At 38.4% G+C, this 13920-nt stretch overlaps 1 protein-coding gene across 1 annotated transcript; it reads left to right on the top strand.

Moving 5' to 3' along the window:
- The first annotated feature begins 76 nt into the window (after nt 1-76).
- On the top strand, nt 77-13910 carry prkaa2 (protein kinase, AMP-activated, alpha 2 catalytic subunit). Its single transcript, XM_087785193.1, has 10 exons — nt 77-288; nt 2618-2759; nt 4954-5047; nt 6079-6223; nt 6622-6709; nt 7412-7636; nt 7722-7884; nt 8694-9032; nt 9679-9805; nt 10607-13910. Exons 1-10 carry the CDS (start codon nt 189-191, stop codon nt 10858-10860), a joined length of 1677 nt encoding a protein of 558 aa, XP_087641319.1. The 5' UTR covers nt 77-188; the 3' UTR covers nt 10861-13910.
- Nucleotides 13911-13920: the final 10 nt, after the last annotated feature.

The raw sequence follows: 13920 nt of genomic DNA, 5'->3' as shown, positions 1-13920 counted from the left end.
GGAAATGAACTTTTTAACGCTTCCAACTCATCATCATCCCTCATGATCAGGTCCTCCAGGTAAAAAAATCCCCAAACCCCGACTTTTAAGGACCTCCCGTGCGACACATCGCTCCTCCTGACAGGAGCGCCCCGCCCCTCCGCGCTCTCCAAAAGCACGCAGGCAGCGCACCCATCAGGAGTGAGAAGATGGCAGAGCGGCAGCAGCAGAAGCACGAAGGCCGGGTGAAGATCGGACACTACATCCTGGGAGACACGCTGGGAGTGGGAACCTTCGGCAAAGTGAAGAGTTAAGTCATGTTGTGTGTGTCGCGTCACGGCTGTGAGTGTCGTAGCAGTTGCCCCTTCACAAGGTAGCGCGGAAGAAGTCACCGCAGGATTCTAGCGTAGGTGTGCGTGGATACGGTGCGCGCGGGGGACACACTTGACGTAAACGTGTTCGTGAATCGCAGCGCTTGAAAGTCAAATTCTTCCACGGAGCCCCCCCAATAAACGACGACGACAGGTGCGACCACCTGAGCGACAGCGACCCTCACTTGACACGCTTTTGTCAGACTCACTACTTCTCTTAAAGAGTAAATATTCCGGTGTTTATTGCGCGTCCATCTCTTTACGACACTGAGTGTGTGTCACTCATCTTCAAGATCCTCTCCAGGAAACGCCGCCTATGTGGTGTTCGCTCGAGCTGGCGAGCTTTCCAGCAGCTCCTAATGTTGATCTGGTCCAGTGTGAGGACAGACACGGGAGAGTGAGGGAGGGTCGTGTTGCTGTTTTCTTAGCTAGTTTTCCACTGTCCGGATGACCTTGTGAGCTTCAGCCTGAGGGTCAATATCACACCAGTGCTGGAGGATGAAGTGTGTCAGTGAACTATTCTCTCTCACTGCTGCAACACATACAACCTATATCAACTAGTATTATAGTAATCTTAAATACTGACTAGTTCTTCATCTTTTTTTGTTTATTTGTTGTGCTTTATCGCTTCGATGATGCGTAATGCAAAAGTAAGTGTATTAACGTGTAACGTCCGAGTAGTAGTATACATAAATCTACTTTTGAAATCCCTTAGCAAAATAATAATATTAAAGTGTAAAAAGTGAGTATATTTATTTATCTAGTTCACTTGGAAGTTTACTCTTTACATCACTTAAGTAAGTAAAGTAAGTACTTAAGTAAGTAAGTAAGTAATTAGTATTTATATAGCGCTTTTCCAGACCAGGGTCACAAAGCGCTTAAACAATCAAAACAATACTCAATAAAGTATATACTTTAAAGGTCAAGATAAAACTGAGAACAACACAGGAGTTCCAGAAAATCAAGGAAAAGCCTGAACAAATAAAAATGTTTTAAGATGTTTCTTAAAGGAGTCAGTAGATCCATCAAACACACAAAGAGGAAGGTCTTTCCAAAGCTTTGCAAAAATAAGTATATTCAAAAGTACTATAAGTATACTTATTCTATACCAAAATTAAAGTAATTTACTTGAATGTTTAATTTTGACACCCCTTAGCAAAGAGAAGTATATTTAAATGTACTATGAGTTTATTATTTGACATACTTTAAGTATACTTTATGAAATGTACTTCAATTACATCAAAATATTATTTTCTTCTGTATAGTCATGCAGCGCTGGAGTTCAGGTTTATTTGCATTACCTTTATGTAACTAAAAGACATACACACGAAAAAAAAAAACTTTGAACTTGCCTTTTTTATTGTTCAAACTTGAATCCCTTTCAAAAAGGATGGGGATTTTTATACATTAAACTATATACTGCGTTATATTGTGTAATGTAGATAATACGAGACAATATATATATTTATTTTTTTCTGTTATGAGTGCTTGTATATTATTTATATGGATACATGTATAGAAATGTGTGGCAATTTGCTACATGACGACAAATTAATCATATTTAATGGCTAAGAAATGGAAAAAAATTATTCACATTTGTATTTCTTTCTTTAGTGTGTAAAAATAATTACTTATTTCATACACGTTTGAAAATAAAATAAATTAATGTAATTAAATCTAGCATCTTAAATCACATAAATTATAGTTTTAGTTTTCAAATTGAATGCCATATAGTTTGGTAAAGGGGATGGGTTGCTAATTTATTAGTGTTTGAATTATCTTAGGCTTGCATTGTGTCATCAAGTTGTTGTTTGAAAATGTAAAACAACTCCAGTCTCATGCAGAAACTGGAATACAAGCCCTGAGCCATACACTTAAACTTAAGTCACACACACTACAGTATAAACTATACGCAACAGTAACAGTCCAGGACATTCTTTAATCTTTATTTCTTATTAAAGATATTTAAATTGGATTGGGAACGGCTTGGATGATTTTCATGCTTGTGATAACTGTATCTAAATCAATATCCTTGCTTGTTGTAGTTTTTATTTTTTCCGATGTATATCTATAGATTCTTAAGTTTGAGAACATCCTGGACATGCTTCTTAAGTGTTATTTGGCCTCTGTTATGGAAACAAGTCGCTATAGTGGCGGCGCTCGGAGTTGTTTAAACGATAACAAAGTAAATCTCATGTTTCTTTACCTTCCCTGGTGCATCCGATGTGTCAATGTGTTTGCTGTAACTCTCCTGCTCACTCCCACAGTCGGCGAACATCAGCTGACGGGCCATAAAGTCGCCGTGAAGATCCTGAACAGACAGAGGATCCGCAGTCTGGATGTGGTGGGCAAAATCAAACGGGAGATCCAGAATCTCAAACTGTTCAGACACCCGCACATCATCAAGCTGTAAGTGTTTTTTTTAAATCAGTCGAATGTACTGAGTGCTCATTGTTTTGACTGCCTCTTTGCTGGCCTCATTGTTGATGTTGACAGCAGCTGCGTTGTACTGAGCGTGCCCATGAGCTTCCCAGGTGGCTTAAAAAAAAATCCTAATTTTAGTGATGTTGTTGCACAACTGAATGTCCTCAGTTTGTCGTCTATGTATAGTGGATGGCGAGACTAGTTTGTGCAGCTCACAAGCTTTTTTTTCATGACTTGTTCCAACCATTGGGACTAAAAGAAGGACTAGAAGGCAAACCAGTAACAATTAATTTTCTAGCCCTGCCTAGGGGTGTGTATTGGCAAGTATCTGTCCATACAGGGGCTATGACGCAATTGTATTACGATATTGTAGATACAATATATTAGGTTTCTTTTAAAGAATTAAATTGCTTTTGATAAAGGAAAACTATCATAGCATAGTTTATAAACAATGCTTAACGTTCCAATACAGACAATACAAAAAACAATACTGTGCTGTTTTATATCGATATACTATGAGAACAAAAATTTAAATATTTACGTGTATAGTTGTTTTAGAATTCCAAAGGTAGGATTATTGGTGTAAAAGAAAAAAAACAAGTGTCAGTCTTGGCAGGGTTTCTCCATCTGCTTCTTATAGTGATAGTTTACTGAAAAAGGTAAACTTAACTCCTTTTCTACTCGCCCTCATGTCTTCTAAGGGTTGGTATTATTTTGAGTCTCCTTTAAGAGCTATAGGCAAAAATGTGAGTTTATTAAAACAAAGCAACTGGAGTTCAGTGGATGAATCTAAAAATTAAAAAAAATAAACAAGTCCATATTTTACACTTGTTTGTGGCAGACTTGTTTAATTTTTTCCACAACAATTCTTCTCGCTGAGGCTTCAATACAAGATGGACATTATAGACGTGCACAAACGGTATCCTTCTAAAACAATTTAATGCCTCTTTAGCCTAAATGCCATTTAATAGTTTTAAATAAGTTCAAGGCCAAGATCAAACCACTCTGTACTGCTGTACATTCAAACCTTTGCAGGAGCCAAGCAGTCAAGTTCCAACACAATTTGTTATGATATATTTTCTTTTTTTAAACTATATTGTTACTTCAGTTTTAAACTAAATTGTACTTTTGAAGACTTACTGAGAAGGATTTTTGCACCTTGTACAACTTTAAATCTAAATTTAGCAATTTTCCCATGAACTTACAAACCTGTTATTTAATTTAATTTTTCATTGAAATGTACTGGATATAATGTTTTGAAATAAATTCATGTGTCTTTTCTTGAGTGCCTTTTACAGGGTGGCAAAGATGAATTCATCTGCTCCATGAAAATGGATATTAATAGGCATGTCTGAGAAAATAATTTCATGTCAAATATGTCTTGCATAATGGCAGTAGTTACTTGAGTAAATGCCAACGGTGTCTTTCTAAACCATGTAAGGCCTCTTGTGGCTGTTTGGCATTGAATTGTTTCAAATAACCTTTGAGTCAAGACCACGTATGTTCGAAGAATAGTGTGTCTGGAAAAAATAATTCTGCCGTCAAGACCGTTATGGATGTACAAAACTTCTCTGAATGAGCTGCTCTGTGAGTGAAGGCACCAGTCGTACGATTTTTAATGTTGCTTTACTGCAGAAAGCCAAAGGTACATTTTTTTAATGACCTATTCTACAATAAGCCTAGTTTGAGTTTGAATAATACTGTTTTTTAAACCAAACAAACATGCAAGAGCTCTTCCTGCATTTCCTACTGGCCTCTCTCTCTCTCCTTATCTCGACCCTGTGTGCCTCTGTGTTATTTTTAAGTCAGGGTCAGGGTAAGACCACCATCACACTCCGAGTTATGTCACATATGTGCGTTCTCTGGTCGTGAGCTCGCTGTAACTGGAGCACTTACAGTCGTGCCTATTTATTTACATGTGTCTATTTGTTTATGAGTTGACAATAGTCTGCAGGCAACCATGAGACCGAGCTTGTGTTGCTGAAGCAGCTGACCTTTTATAAACCTAACACTCAGCACTCGACGCTTCATTCCTCTCACTAATGATGTTTTATGCTGCATATGAGTTTTATGTTGCAGGACACACTGGATCAAATCGAACTAAACGTCTTTATTTGTGTTTCTCCACTTGTTTTCTCTGTTATTACTATAAACACTTGTGTCATTTTTGTTGTTTTAGGTACCAGGTGATCAGCACTCCGACAGATTTCTTCATGGTGATGGAGTATGTGTCGGGAGGAGAGCTGTTTGACTACATCTGCAAAAACGGACGGGTACCATGTTATATTTTACTTCAACACACTTACTCTCATTGGAAGTTTTTTGGAAATAGTTGACAACCGTAAACTCACTTCCCTATTTTATCTTGTATAAACACTGACATGTTTATATGTCACCATATGAACATTAATCTACGTTGATTTTTACAATAATTGTGAACAATATTTGGCCTCAGGTCCTTGATTTTATGTGGTCATTTTTTAAAATATCAGAATGTATTTAAAATGATCAAGTGTTGATTCAGTGAATGATATGTTACTGGTTCAATGCACCTATTCAATAATTATTTTTTTTAAAAACTTTTATCCCTTTACCATAGTGGATCTGGAGTCATTTTCTAGCTCCTTAGGGCGAGAGGCAGGGGACACCCTGGACAGGAATATATTATCCCAATTCACTTGTGTATTATTTCTGATCCGAGGAGGATTGCCCAGAGTAAAGCAGTTCTAACTCCACATACTGTAGAAGGACTCTACAGTATGTGGTACCTGTTTTAATTTATAACCAAATCTCCAATAATCTCATTGATGAATATGGGCCGTTTACTATGTTTAATTTTTTTTTTTTTAATAAAATAATTCATGCCATCCTGCATTTTAACATTCTACTCTGTAATGCTCTCTAATAGACTCAAACCTTTGTAGAAGCCAAGTTCTCAAGCAAGCGGGTTCTCACACATTTAAATAATTTAATTTGCACATTATTTTAACTGTTGTTCTGAACTGAAATTCAACACCCTCTAACACTTTGTATTTCAGTAAGTTCAGTAATTGATCAACTCACTCCCAAGTCTATGATTTCTAATGTAAAATTGAGGACGGTTTTACATCAGACAGTGTTTTAAAATTAATTCATGTATTATGTCTCAAATGGAATGTTTTGTCTGTTATGGGGGTTGTTAAAATAAATGAATCTGCTTTTCGAAATGGATAATAAAACATGATTGTAATAATAGGCATTTATGCTCGAGTTTAGGAAATATTTTCTTTAAAAAAATGTTTATCTTGTTATTTTCATCTTTTAGGTGGAGGATTCTGAAGCTCGGCGGCTTTTCCAGCAGATAATCTCTGCCGTGGACTACTGCCACAGACACATGGTGGTCCACAGAGATCTGAAGCCTGAAAATGTCCTGCTGGACTCTAGCAAAAATGCCAAAATTGCAGACTTTGGTAAGAATTGACGAAAAAGATTCTTTAATAAAGAGCTGTTTCTCCATCATCCATATGCTATTAATTGCCTGAAGCAAGACGTTCAATCTTTAAAAACATCTCTAAAGACTGCTGGGGTCTGAGGCAGGAAGACGTCCTCAAGCAACAGACAAGTCTCATGTAAGCCCTGGTGTGAATCCTTGAGGCCCGCTGTCACCTGATATTAGAGGGAGATGCACTGTGTTTTGGCTGAAGCCCTGTTAGGAGATTTAAAGGAACAGCGCTGGAAGATTTAAGGAACGTTGTGAAGGCGATCAAACCGAATCTTCTGTAATGGAATGAGCCTCATACTTCCTACGAGCAATTAAACTGAGTTGAACGTCTCCGTTAAAGTGTTTAAAAGTGTCTCTGTCCACCAGGTTTGTCCAACATGATGTCAGACGGAGAGTTCCTGAGGACCAGCTGTGGGTCGCCCAACTATGCAGCTCCGGAAGTCATCTCAGGAAGGTGTGTGTGGCTCTGTTACTGTCTTGATACCAGGGGGTTAGGAAATCCATACACTTAACCTGAACACAAATGTGTTTGAGGTATCCTTTGTGTTGTCTCTGGGTCACCTTTAACCTGAGACAACACAATGGTTAAATATCGCAATATTTTATTTCAGAATACCATATCGAAATTCAACAGAACTGTATAGATTAAAAAGAAATGTAAACATATATTGTATCATTTTCGGATTTTAAATTATGTTTTATTTTTTATCTTTCAATAAAATACAATTTTCTTTTATCAATTTTCCTATAACGTAAAAATTCACTTTATGACATTTGTTCATTTGCTTGTGGTGCAATTCAACTTCCGGCCATTAGATGGCAGCAGACACTATATCCTCCACAGCTAAAGGAACAATGAAATCCTGGTTATGACTGAGGACAAGAGGATACAGTGGACTCCAGCGTCTTGTAAAGCTGATGTTTGATCATAATTTGGTTTAAAAACGAATGAAATCAGTTATGACTTCATCAAGAGGCACATGGACTATACATTCTTCCTCACCAGAGTCGGGTACTAGACCATACGACAAATATATATTTACAGTATCACAATATATTGTATCGTACAGCCAGATACTTTTCAATAAACCCCCCTACTTATTACGGACCCCCTAAAGTCTGTCTGTCTAGAACCAACGTTGTCTTGGTCCTTCAGGTTGTACGCCGGTCCAGAAGTGGACATCTGGAGCAGCGGGGTGATCCTGTACGCCCTGTTGTGCGGCACACTACCTTTTGACGACGACCACGTGCCCACTCTCTTCAAGAAGATCAGAGGAGGAGTCTTCTATATCCCCGAGTACCTCAACCGCTCCGTGGCCTCACTGCTGATGCTCATGCTGCAAGTGGACCCTCTGAAGAGGGCCACCATCAAGGACATCAGGTAGTCCCCCAGAGTTAATGATGGAGGCCAGGTTACACTTGTTTATGGTCATCTTAAGTGACTTCCTTCTGCTCCCGTGTGTCAGAGAACATGAGTGGTTCAAGGAGGACCTGCCTGGATATCTGTTCCCCGAGGACCCTTCGTACGATGCTACAGTCCTGGACGAAGAGGCTGTTAAAGAAGTGTGTGAGAAGTTTGAATGTACAGAGCCAGAGGTCATGACAAGCCTCTACAGTGGAGATCCTCAGGTGAATATTTGTCTTTATTTTGAAAGAACACTAGATGGCACTCTTGGAAAATGAGGCCAGGTTTCATTGAATTTGTACTTCAAGTAGAAAGATAATAAAAGCAGAGAGTGATTTGTCTTAAAGTACAGGTAAAGATTCACTCTTGGTCTCTCTTATGAGAAACATAAAACATAAATTGACAACATAAGCTAGTTAAAATACCATTATGTTTTTTGTTTTTTTTTCCTAATCTTACAGTCGAAAAATAAATTAAAAACATCTTATAAGCATTTAAATTCTCTTAGAAAAAAGTCTTAGAACTTGAGATGTAAATGAAGTAGATGGTAAAGTGCTTTTGCTGCTTGTTCAGCACTTTACATTAATTGATCCATTTCCACTCACACGCTGATGGGAGTAGGCCGCGTCGCAGGAATCTTAAAACCTGTCTTCAAAGGGCCGGGGTGGTGCAGGTTTTTGTTTCAACCAATCTAGAGGACACTCTTTGTCCCTATCAATTTGAACATTCTAATCCGTTGATTGTCAGTCTGGAGTGGTTCCAGCTGAAACTTCATTGGTTGAACCATACAAGCTTGAACAGCACCTGCACCTGGAGCTAGCTACTGTTATTGACTAGCTTAGCTAGCAAGTATACCTTCCAGAATTACAATTTCATTTACATTACTGTATAGTGGAAAGAAATGGGCAAATCAATCGTGTAGAATTGTGTCGCTTGCTTGAGATCTTGGCTCCCAAAAAGTTTGAGTGCACTTTGTAATATCCTTACATTGACTCTTTTGTTGCTGTAATGGTGATGTTCTCTGTACGTCCAGGATCAGCTGGCAGTAGCTTATCACCTCATCATAGACAACCGGCGCATCATGACTCAGGCCAGCGAGTTCTACTTGGCCTCCAGTCCTCCTCAAGGATCCTTCATGGAGGACGGCATGCCGCTCCCACCGGGGGTCAAACCCCACCCGGAGAGGATGCCGCCCCTCCTGGCCGACAGTCCCAAGTCTCGTTGTCCCCTGGACGCCCTGAACACCACCAAACCCAAGCCTCTCACCGTGAAGAAAGCCAAGTGGCACCTCGGGATCCGGAGTCAGAGTCGACCTTATGACATCATGGCTGAAGTGTACAGAGCCATGAAGCAGCTGGACTTTGACTGGAAGGTAAAATGGATATTATTAGCATGTGTTTGCATGACATTTGGCAGAATAGCTCTGCTAGATCTGAATGTTTCATTAATCATTTTCTTAATGGTGTCATAATCATGTTTCACTTGTATGGTATCTCTTTGCTGCTCTGTTTAGAACCAGCAAAAACAAATTGAACTTATATTTAACTGATATACATCATCTTCCACGTGACTATAGTACCAAATGTGTGTTTAGAGTTCATTCAACATTGTTTTAGGGTTGCTAGATGAAAACCCTATATAGTGGTTCCTCGTTTATAGCGAAGGTTACGTTCTAAAAACAGCTCTTTTTAAACAAATTATTTTTTACGCTTGTTTAAATCAACCACCTTTATTGCACTTGCAAATTCAAACTCATTGCACATGAGGTGCCCCCTCAACAACCCTCTCAGTATCGGTGACCTGAACAACTCCTATTCTGCTTTGCCGCCCAGTCAACCAATCACAGCTGTCGATTACTTTTACCGTTGCAACATAGACATTTAATTTGAATACAGTATCGAGCGACCAATCGGCTGCCACAAAATGGAGCATTATCATGGGAGTTCACTGTTTTGTTGGCACCTTAAGTAAGGTGTGGTAGTTGATCCCTCACATTAAGTTCTTTTGTCTCGTCTTAGGTGGTGAACCCATATCATCTGCGTGTGCGGAGGAAGAACCCAGTAACGGGGAACTTGGTGAAAATGAGCCTGCAGCTGTACCAGGTGGACAACAGGTCGTACCTGCTGGACTTCAAGAGCATCGATGGTTCGTGACACAAAGTGATCCTTATTCTGACAGACTGGATTAAGTACTTTTAATCCCATCAGGTGGCATGAAAACTCTTCACTTGTCCTTTTTTCGTTTCACATATTTTATTGAGCACATCAAACGACTTAATGAGAAGAAGAATGTATATGTTTACACAGACAAAACAATCAAACAATAAATGATAACTTTTGTCAATTTTTAAATTGAGGTGCTGTTGGTTTGCTCTCCAGAATTTACTGGATTGAAGACACTTTAAGTTAATTTTGAACCTTCTCAATAGTTGCCGACAGCATCACCAGAGTGAGGAAAACGACTTAGTTCTTGGATTATTCATTGAAGATCAGCTGGGATTTGCTGGAAGTAACTTGACTGAGTTTTATCAGGTTTAAAACCTCATCAATTGAAAAAAAAACTTTTTTTTTCTCTTAAACTGCATAGAGATGGCATTGAGGCCAATAGTGATCAGTTGAATACAGTCTGTATGTGTAAAAAAGAAAATATATTAAGGTCTTAAAATCAATTATTTAAAAGAACAACAACTTTAAAAATAGAAATTATTTAATTAAATTACTTTTTTTGTTTTTTTAAACCTAAGTTTCAACGTTTGAAATGTTAACTTTCAGGCACTTATGTACTTTGATACCCATCAAACATAAGATTGTAGCTTTAATGGGGAAAACAAAAAACGTTATAAAGTTATAATGAAGAGTTTCCTCCGTCCAGTTGAGTTAGAGAACAAGATCATGTCACATATCAAGCACCATCATAGTTGGTAATAAATATTTGTTCTCCCTGCAGACGAAATCATGGAAGCTGTGGGGTTCAAGTCCGGTTCATCCACCCCTCAGAGGTCCGGCTCCACGGCCGGCCTCCACAGACCCAGGCTCAGCATCGACTCGGTCGGCCCGGCGCTGGTGGATCTGCCTCAGCTCAGCTCCTCCCTGCCCGGGTCTCTGTCCGGCAGCTCAGCCCAGCTCTCGCCGCGACAGGGGTCTCACACCATGGACTTCTTTGAAATGTGTGCCAGTCTCATCACCACCCTGGCCCGCTGAGGCGTCTCGGACCATCAGAGCCGTTCCTGCTGTGCCTGGCTGTCGGGGCGGAGGAGGGAGAGGTGAGGTTCCTCGTGCAGCCGACGTTCATCTCCAAATACCAAAGCCGATCAAGAGACTGAGATCAAGGATTAAGCATCTGAGGGACTTGAACCCGTGAACTTTTGAAAGCTGACGAGGTGAGAAAAGTTCACTCCTACAATCACCCGCCATGACCTGCTGGTGGAGCTGCTGAGTCGCACTGACATCTTTACAAGAATTGCTTTTCATTTAAAGAGGCTGTAGAATGTCTTTATGGTGCGGAGAATCTTTCTGAAGAATTATAAAGTCAAAGATGCAAGAAGAGGCGATTATAACCTTCCTTTAAAACACGATAACTGATCAACTTATTGATGATGACGATGTTCTCGTCGGATTTCATTGGGTCAGAGCTTAACAACAAGAAGTCAATCATCCATTCGACCCTAATTAAATTAAATTTACGTTTAGTTTTGTCCGTCAGAAAAAATGGTAATAAAGGACAAGGCCAGGAATCCGGATGAACGTTCACAAAAATGTTGGTTTAAAAAAATAAAAAAAAATCCCATACAGTGCTAATTATTGCTTTTAACAATAACCAAAAAGATGTTAACATTACAAAACGTGTGCACAGATGTGGTTCTACGGCCTCTTTAAACTGATCACGATGGATTTGATCTCAACTACATATGTATAAGAAACCACTTGTGTTGTGTTGTGCATTTTATATTTTTATTCCATATCATAGAAGCTATATTAAGAGTTTATACATCATAGATTATTATTTATTTTCTGCAGCCATGTTGTTTAGCCACTTTGATCTCGCAGATTCAAACCGTCTCACATGGATTTAAGAATCTCTTTGCACTAAAGCTTTTCTATCTAGAGCTCCTCTTGCGTCTTCTGCGTCTTGACTTGACGGAGGAGCAGCACTTAAGGTGCTTCTCGAGTTCCTCCGGAGTCCAATCTGTCCACATCTGTTACTACAAAAGGTCAACTGGGGCCAAAGACATCAGACTTGAGTAGATGCTAAGCTCTCTCTGCTAACAAGATTAGTACAAATCTACAACAGAACCTGCTCCGGTGGAGTCGGGCCTCGACAAGAGCTTGATTTGGTCACTCCAGATATTGAATAATAAATGAATTTAACATTTGAAATTTTGGATTTTTTTTTTTTGTACAAATATTATCCTTTTAAGCATTGAATCATAATAATTGGATCATTTCTATATTGAAAGGTTGGCTTTGTTTTTGGAACTATTCCATTAAAATGTGATTAGTATACATAGTTTAATAAATGTTCTAAATTAAATCTTTCTTTAATTTGTTCCCTTTTAAATTAATTATTTAAAAAAACGGACAATAGTGCACACAATTCTATACTGAATTTAAAAGGCTTGGAATTAAAAATAATAAAGTTTGCTGTATTAATTCCAATAATTAAAGAAATATGTTTTCTATGTGTTAGGATAATACAAAAAACTCCAAGTCACCAATTCAACCTTTTAAAATAGAAATGATTGAACTCATTTGAATTTATTCAAAAATGTCTCAACATTTTAAATGTTAAGTTCAATATCCTGGTGTCACAGATATACCTCCATATAGCAGTTTGACCTGTTTTAAGGGACGTTTTCAGATTGTATCAAAAGTAGCACTTTTATTAGTTTCTGTAGTCTTGTAAATATTTAGTTTCTTCCACATAATTCATGTGAGATGGTTCTGAATATCTGCTGCAGTCGTGGGGAATTAAAACCACTGAAACTTTCTCCAGTTGCCTTGAATAAGCAACATGATGTGTGTCTTTTTTGAATAGTACACATTTAACTTTGAACCCTTCACACACACTCACTTCAGTGAGGACCTTTGTCAGAAGAGAGGGAGGATGTTGAGATGTTCAAGTGGAGAAAAATGGTTGAAAGTACTTTTTTATTTTATTTTAATTCATTGTGTGAAGGGCTCTGAAAGCTGTGTGTCACTGCACCTCAGTTTGCATCACTGAAACACACCACTCTAGTCTCTACACACACACGTCTCGCACATTATTTTCCTGCTGGATTGTTAAAGGGAGTGTGTGTGGTGCTGCTGTGATGAACCTCCACCTGTTGCCTTTCAACAAATATGTTTTCTCTGATCCCGGTTTTTATTCTCGTTTTAATGACAAATGTGACGATTACTGTGTGCTGTTGTTATGCTGGAGACGAGGAACGTAACTTTAATGTCCAACCAAAGTTTAAAGGAAAGTTTTTACACATTTAAGTGTGACGGACACACACGTTGAACACTGACTATAAATCTATGCAAATATTTTGTGTTATGAAATATGTCATGAGAAGATTTTCAGTTGGAAGAGTCAGAGTTTACACCCAATCAGAAATTCTCTTAGAATCTTTTCCAAATTATTGAAGTACAAAGACAAATATTATATAAAACTATTTTCATTCAGAGAAACGGAATAAAAAGATAATTTAGGATGTTACAATATCAACATGAATATTAATATACTTTGATCTTGAGATCAGTTAGGGAACAAATAATTACAGTTTATTATTTTACTTCATTAACTGCAGATAACGAGACAAATCTTCAATCGTATAAATGAAATTAACTGTGAAGATCACAGGGCAAAAATGCTCCAGTATATTGTAATTATAAATGAGGAACTTTAGGAACTAGTTGGTACAACAAAACCTAAATATATCAGATGATAAAAACACACTCTAAAAATCAAATCTGAAGCAAACATTTTCTCATAGAAGAAATGGAAGGGACGACTTAAGCGGGGAATTTTCATCTGTCAATGTGAATTAATTTCAGTATAAAAAGTCGTTGAGGTTCCCTGCACGAATCCCTGCTTCCATGAAAACATGTTCACTGATGATGATGATCCTCTATCCTGATGTCCATGTTGGCTCCGAACTGTTCAATAATCACTCCAGATGTGGCTGAACAGAGCAGAGGCGGATTAAACATGCACCTGGAATATAATCTGTCAGGTGTCGTCATGTAACCTGTGAGTCGTTTAATCTGGAGCCGTCGAAT

The sequence above is a fragment of the Callionymus lyra genome, chromosome 2 (assembly GCF_982586985.1).
Source record: "Callionymus lyra chromosome 2, fCalLyr1.hap1.1, whole genome shotgun sequence".
Lineage (NCBI taxonomy): Eukaryota > Metazoa > Chordata > Actinopteri > Syngnathiformes > Callionymidae > Callionymus > Callionymus lyra.
Note: the sequence above shows the minus strand (reverse complement) of the source record. Positions and strands in the feature narration are given on the sequence as shown.

Bases quoted from the DNA above. Each gene is read 5' to 3' on its own strand.
- prkaa2 (XM_087785193.1), top strand. From the start codon at position 189: ATGGCAGAGCGGCAGCAGCAGAAGCACGAAGGCCGGGTGAAGATCGGA. The intron at 5,048-6,078 runs GTACCATGTTAT...TTCATCTTTTAG, and splicing joins ACATCTGCAAAAACGGACGG to GTGGAGGATTCTGAAGCTCG. The intron at 7,885-8,693 runs GTGAATATTTGT...CTGTACGTCCAG, and splicing joins TCTACAGTGGAGATCCTCAG to GATCAGCTGGCAGTAGCTTA.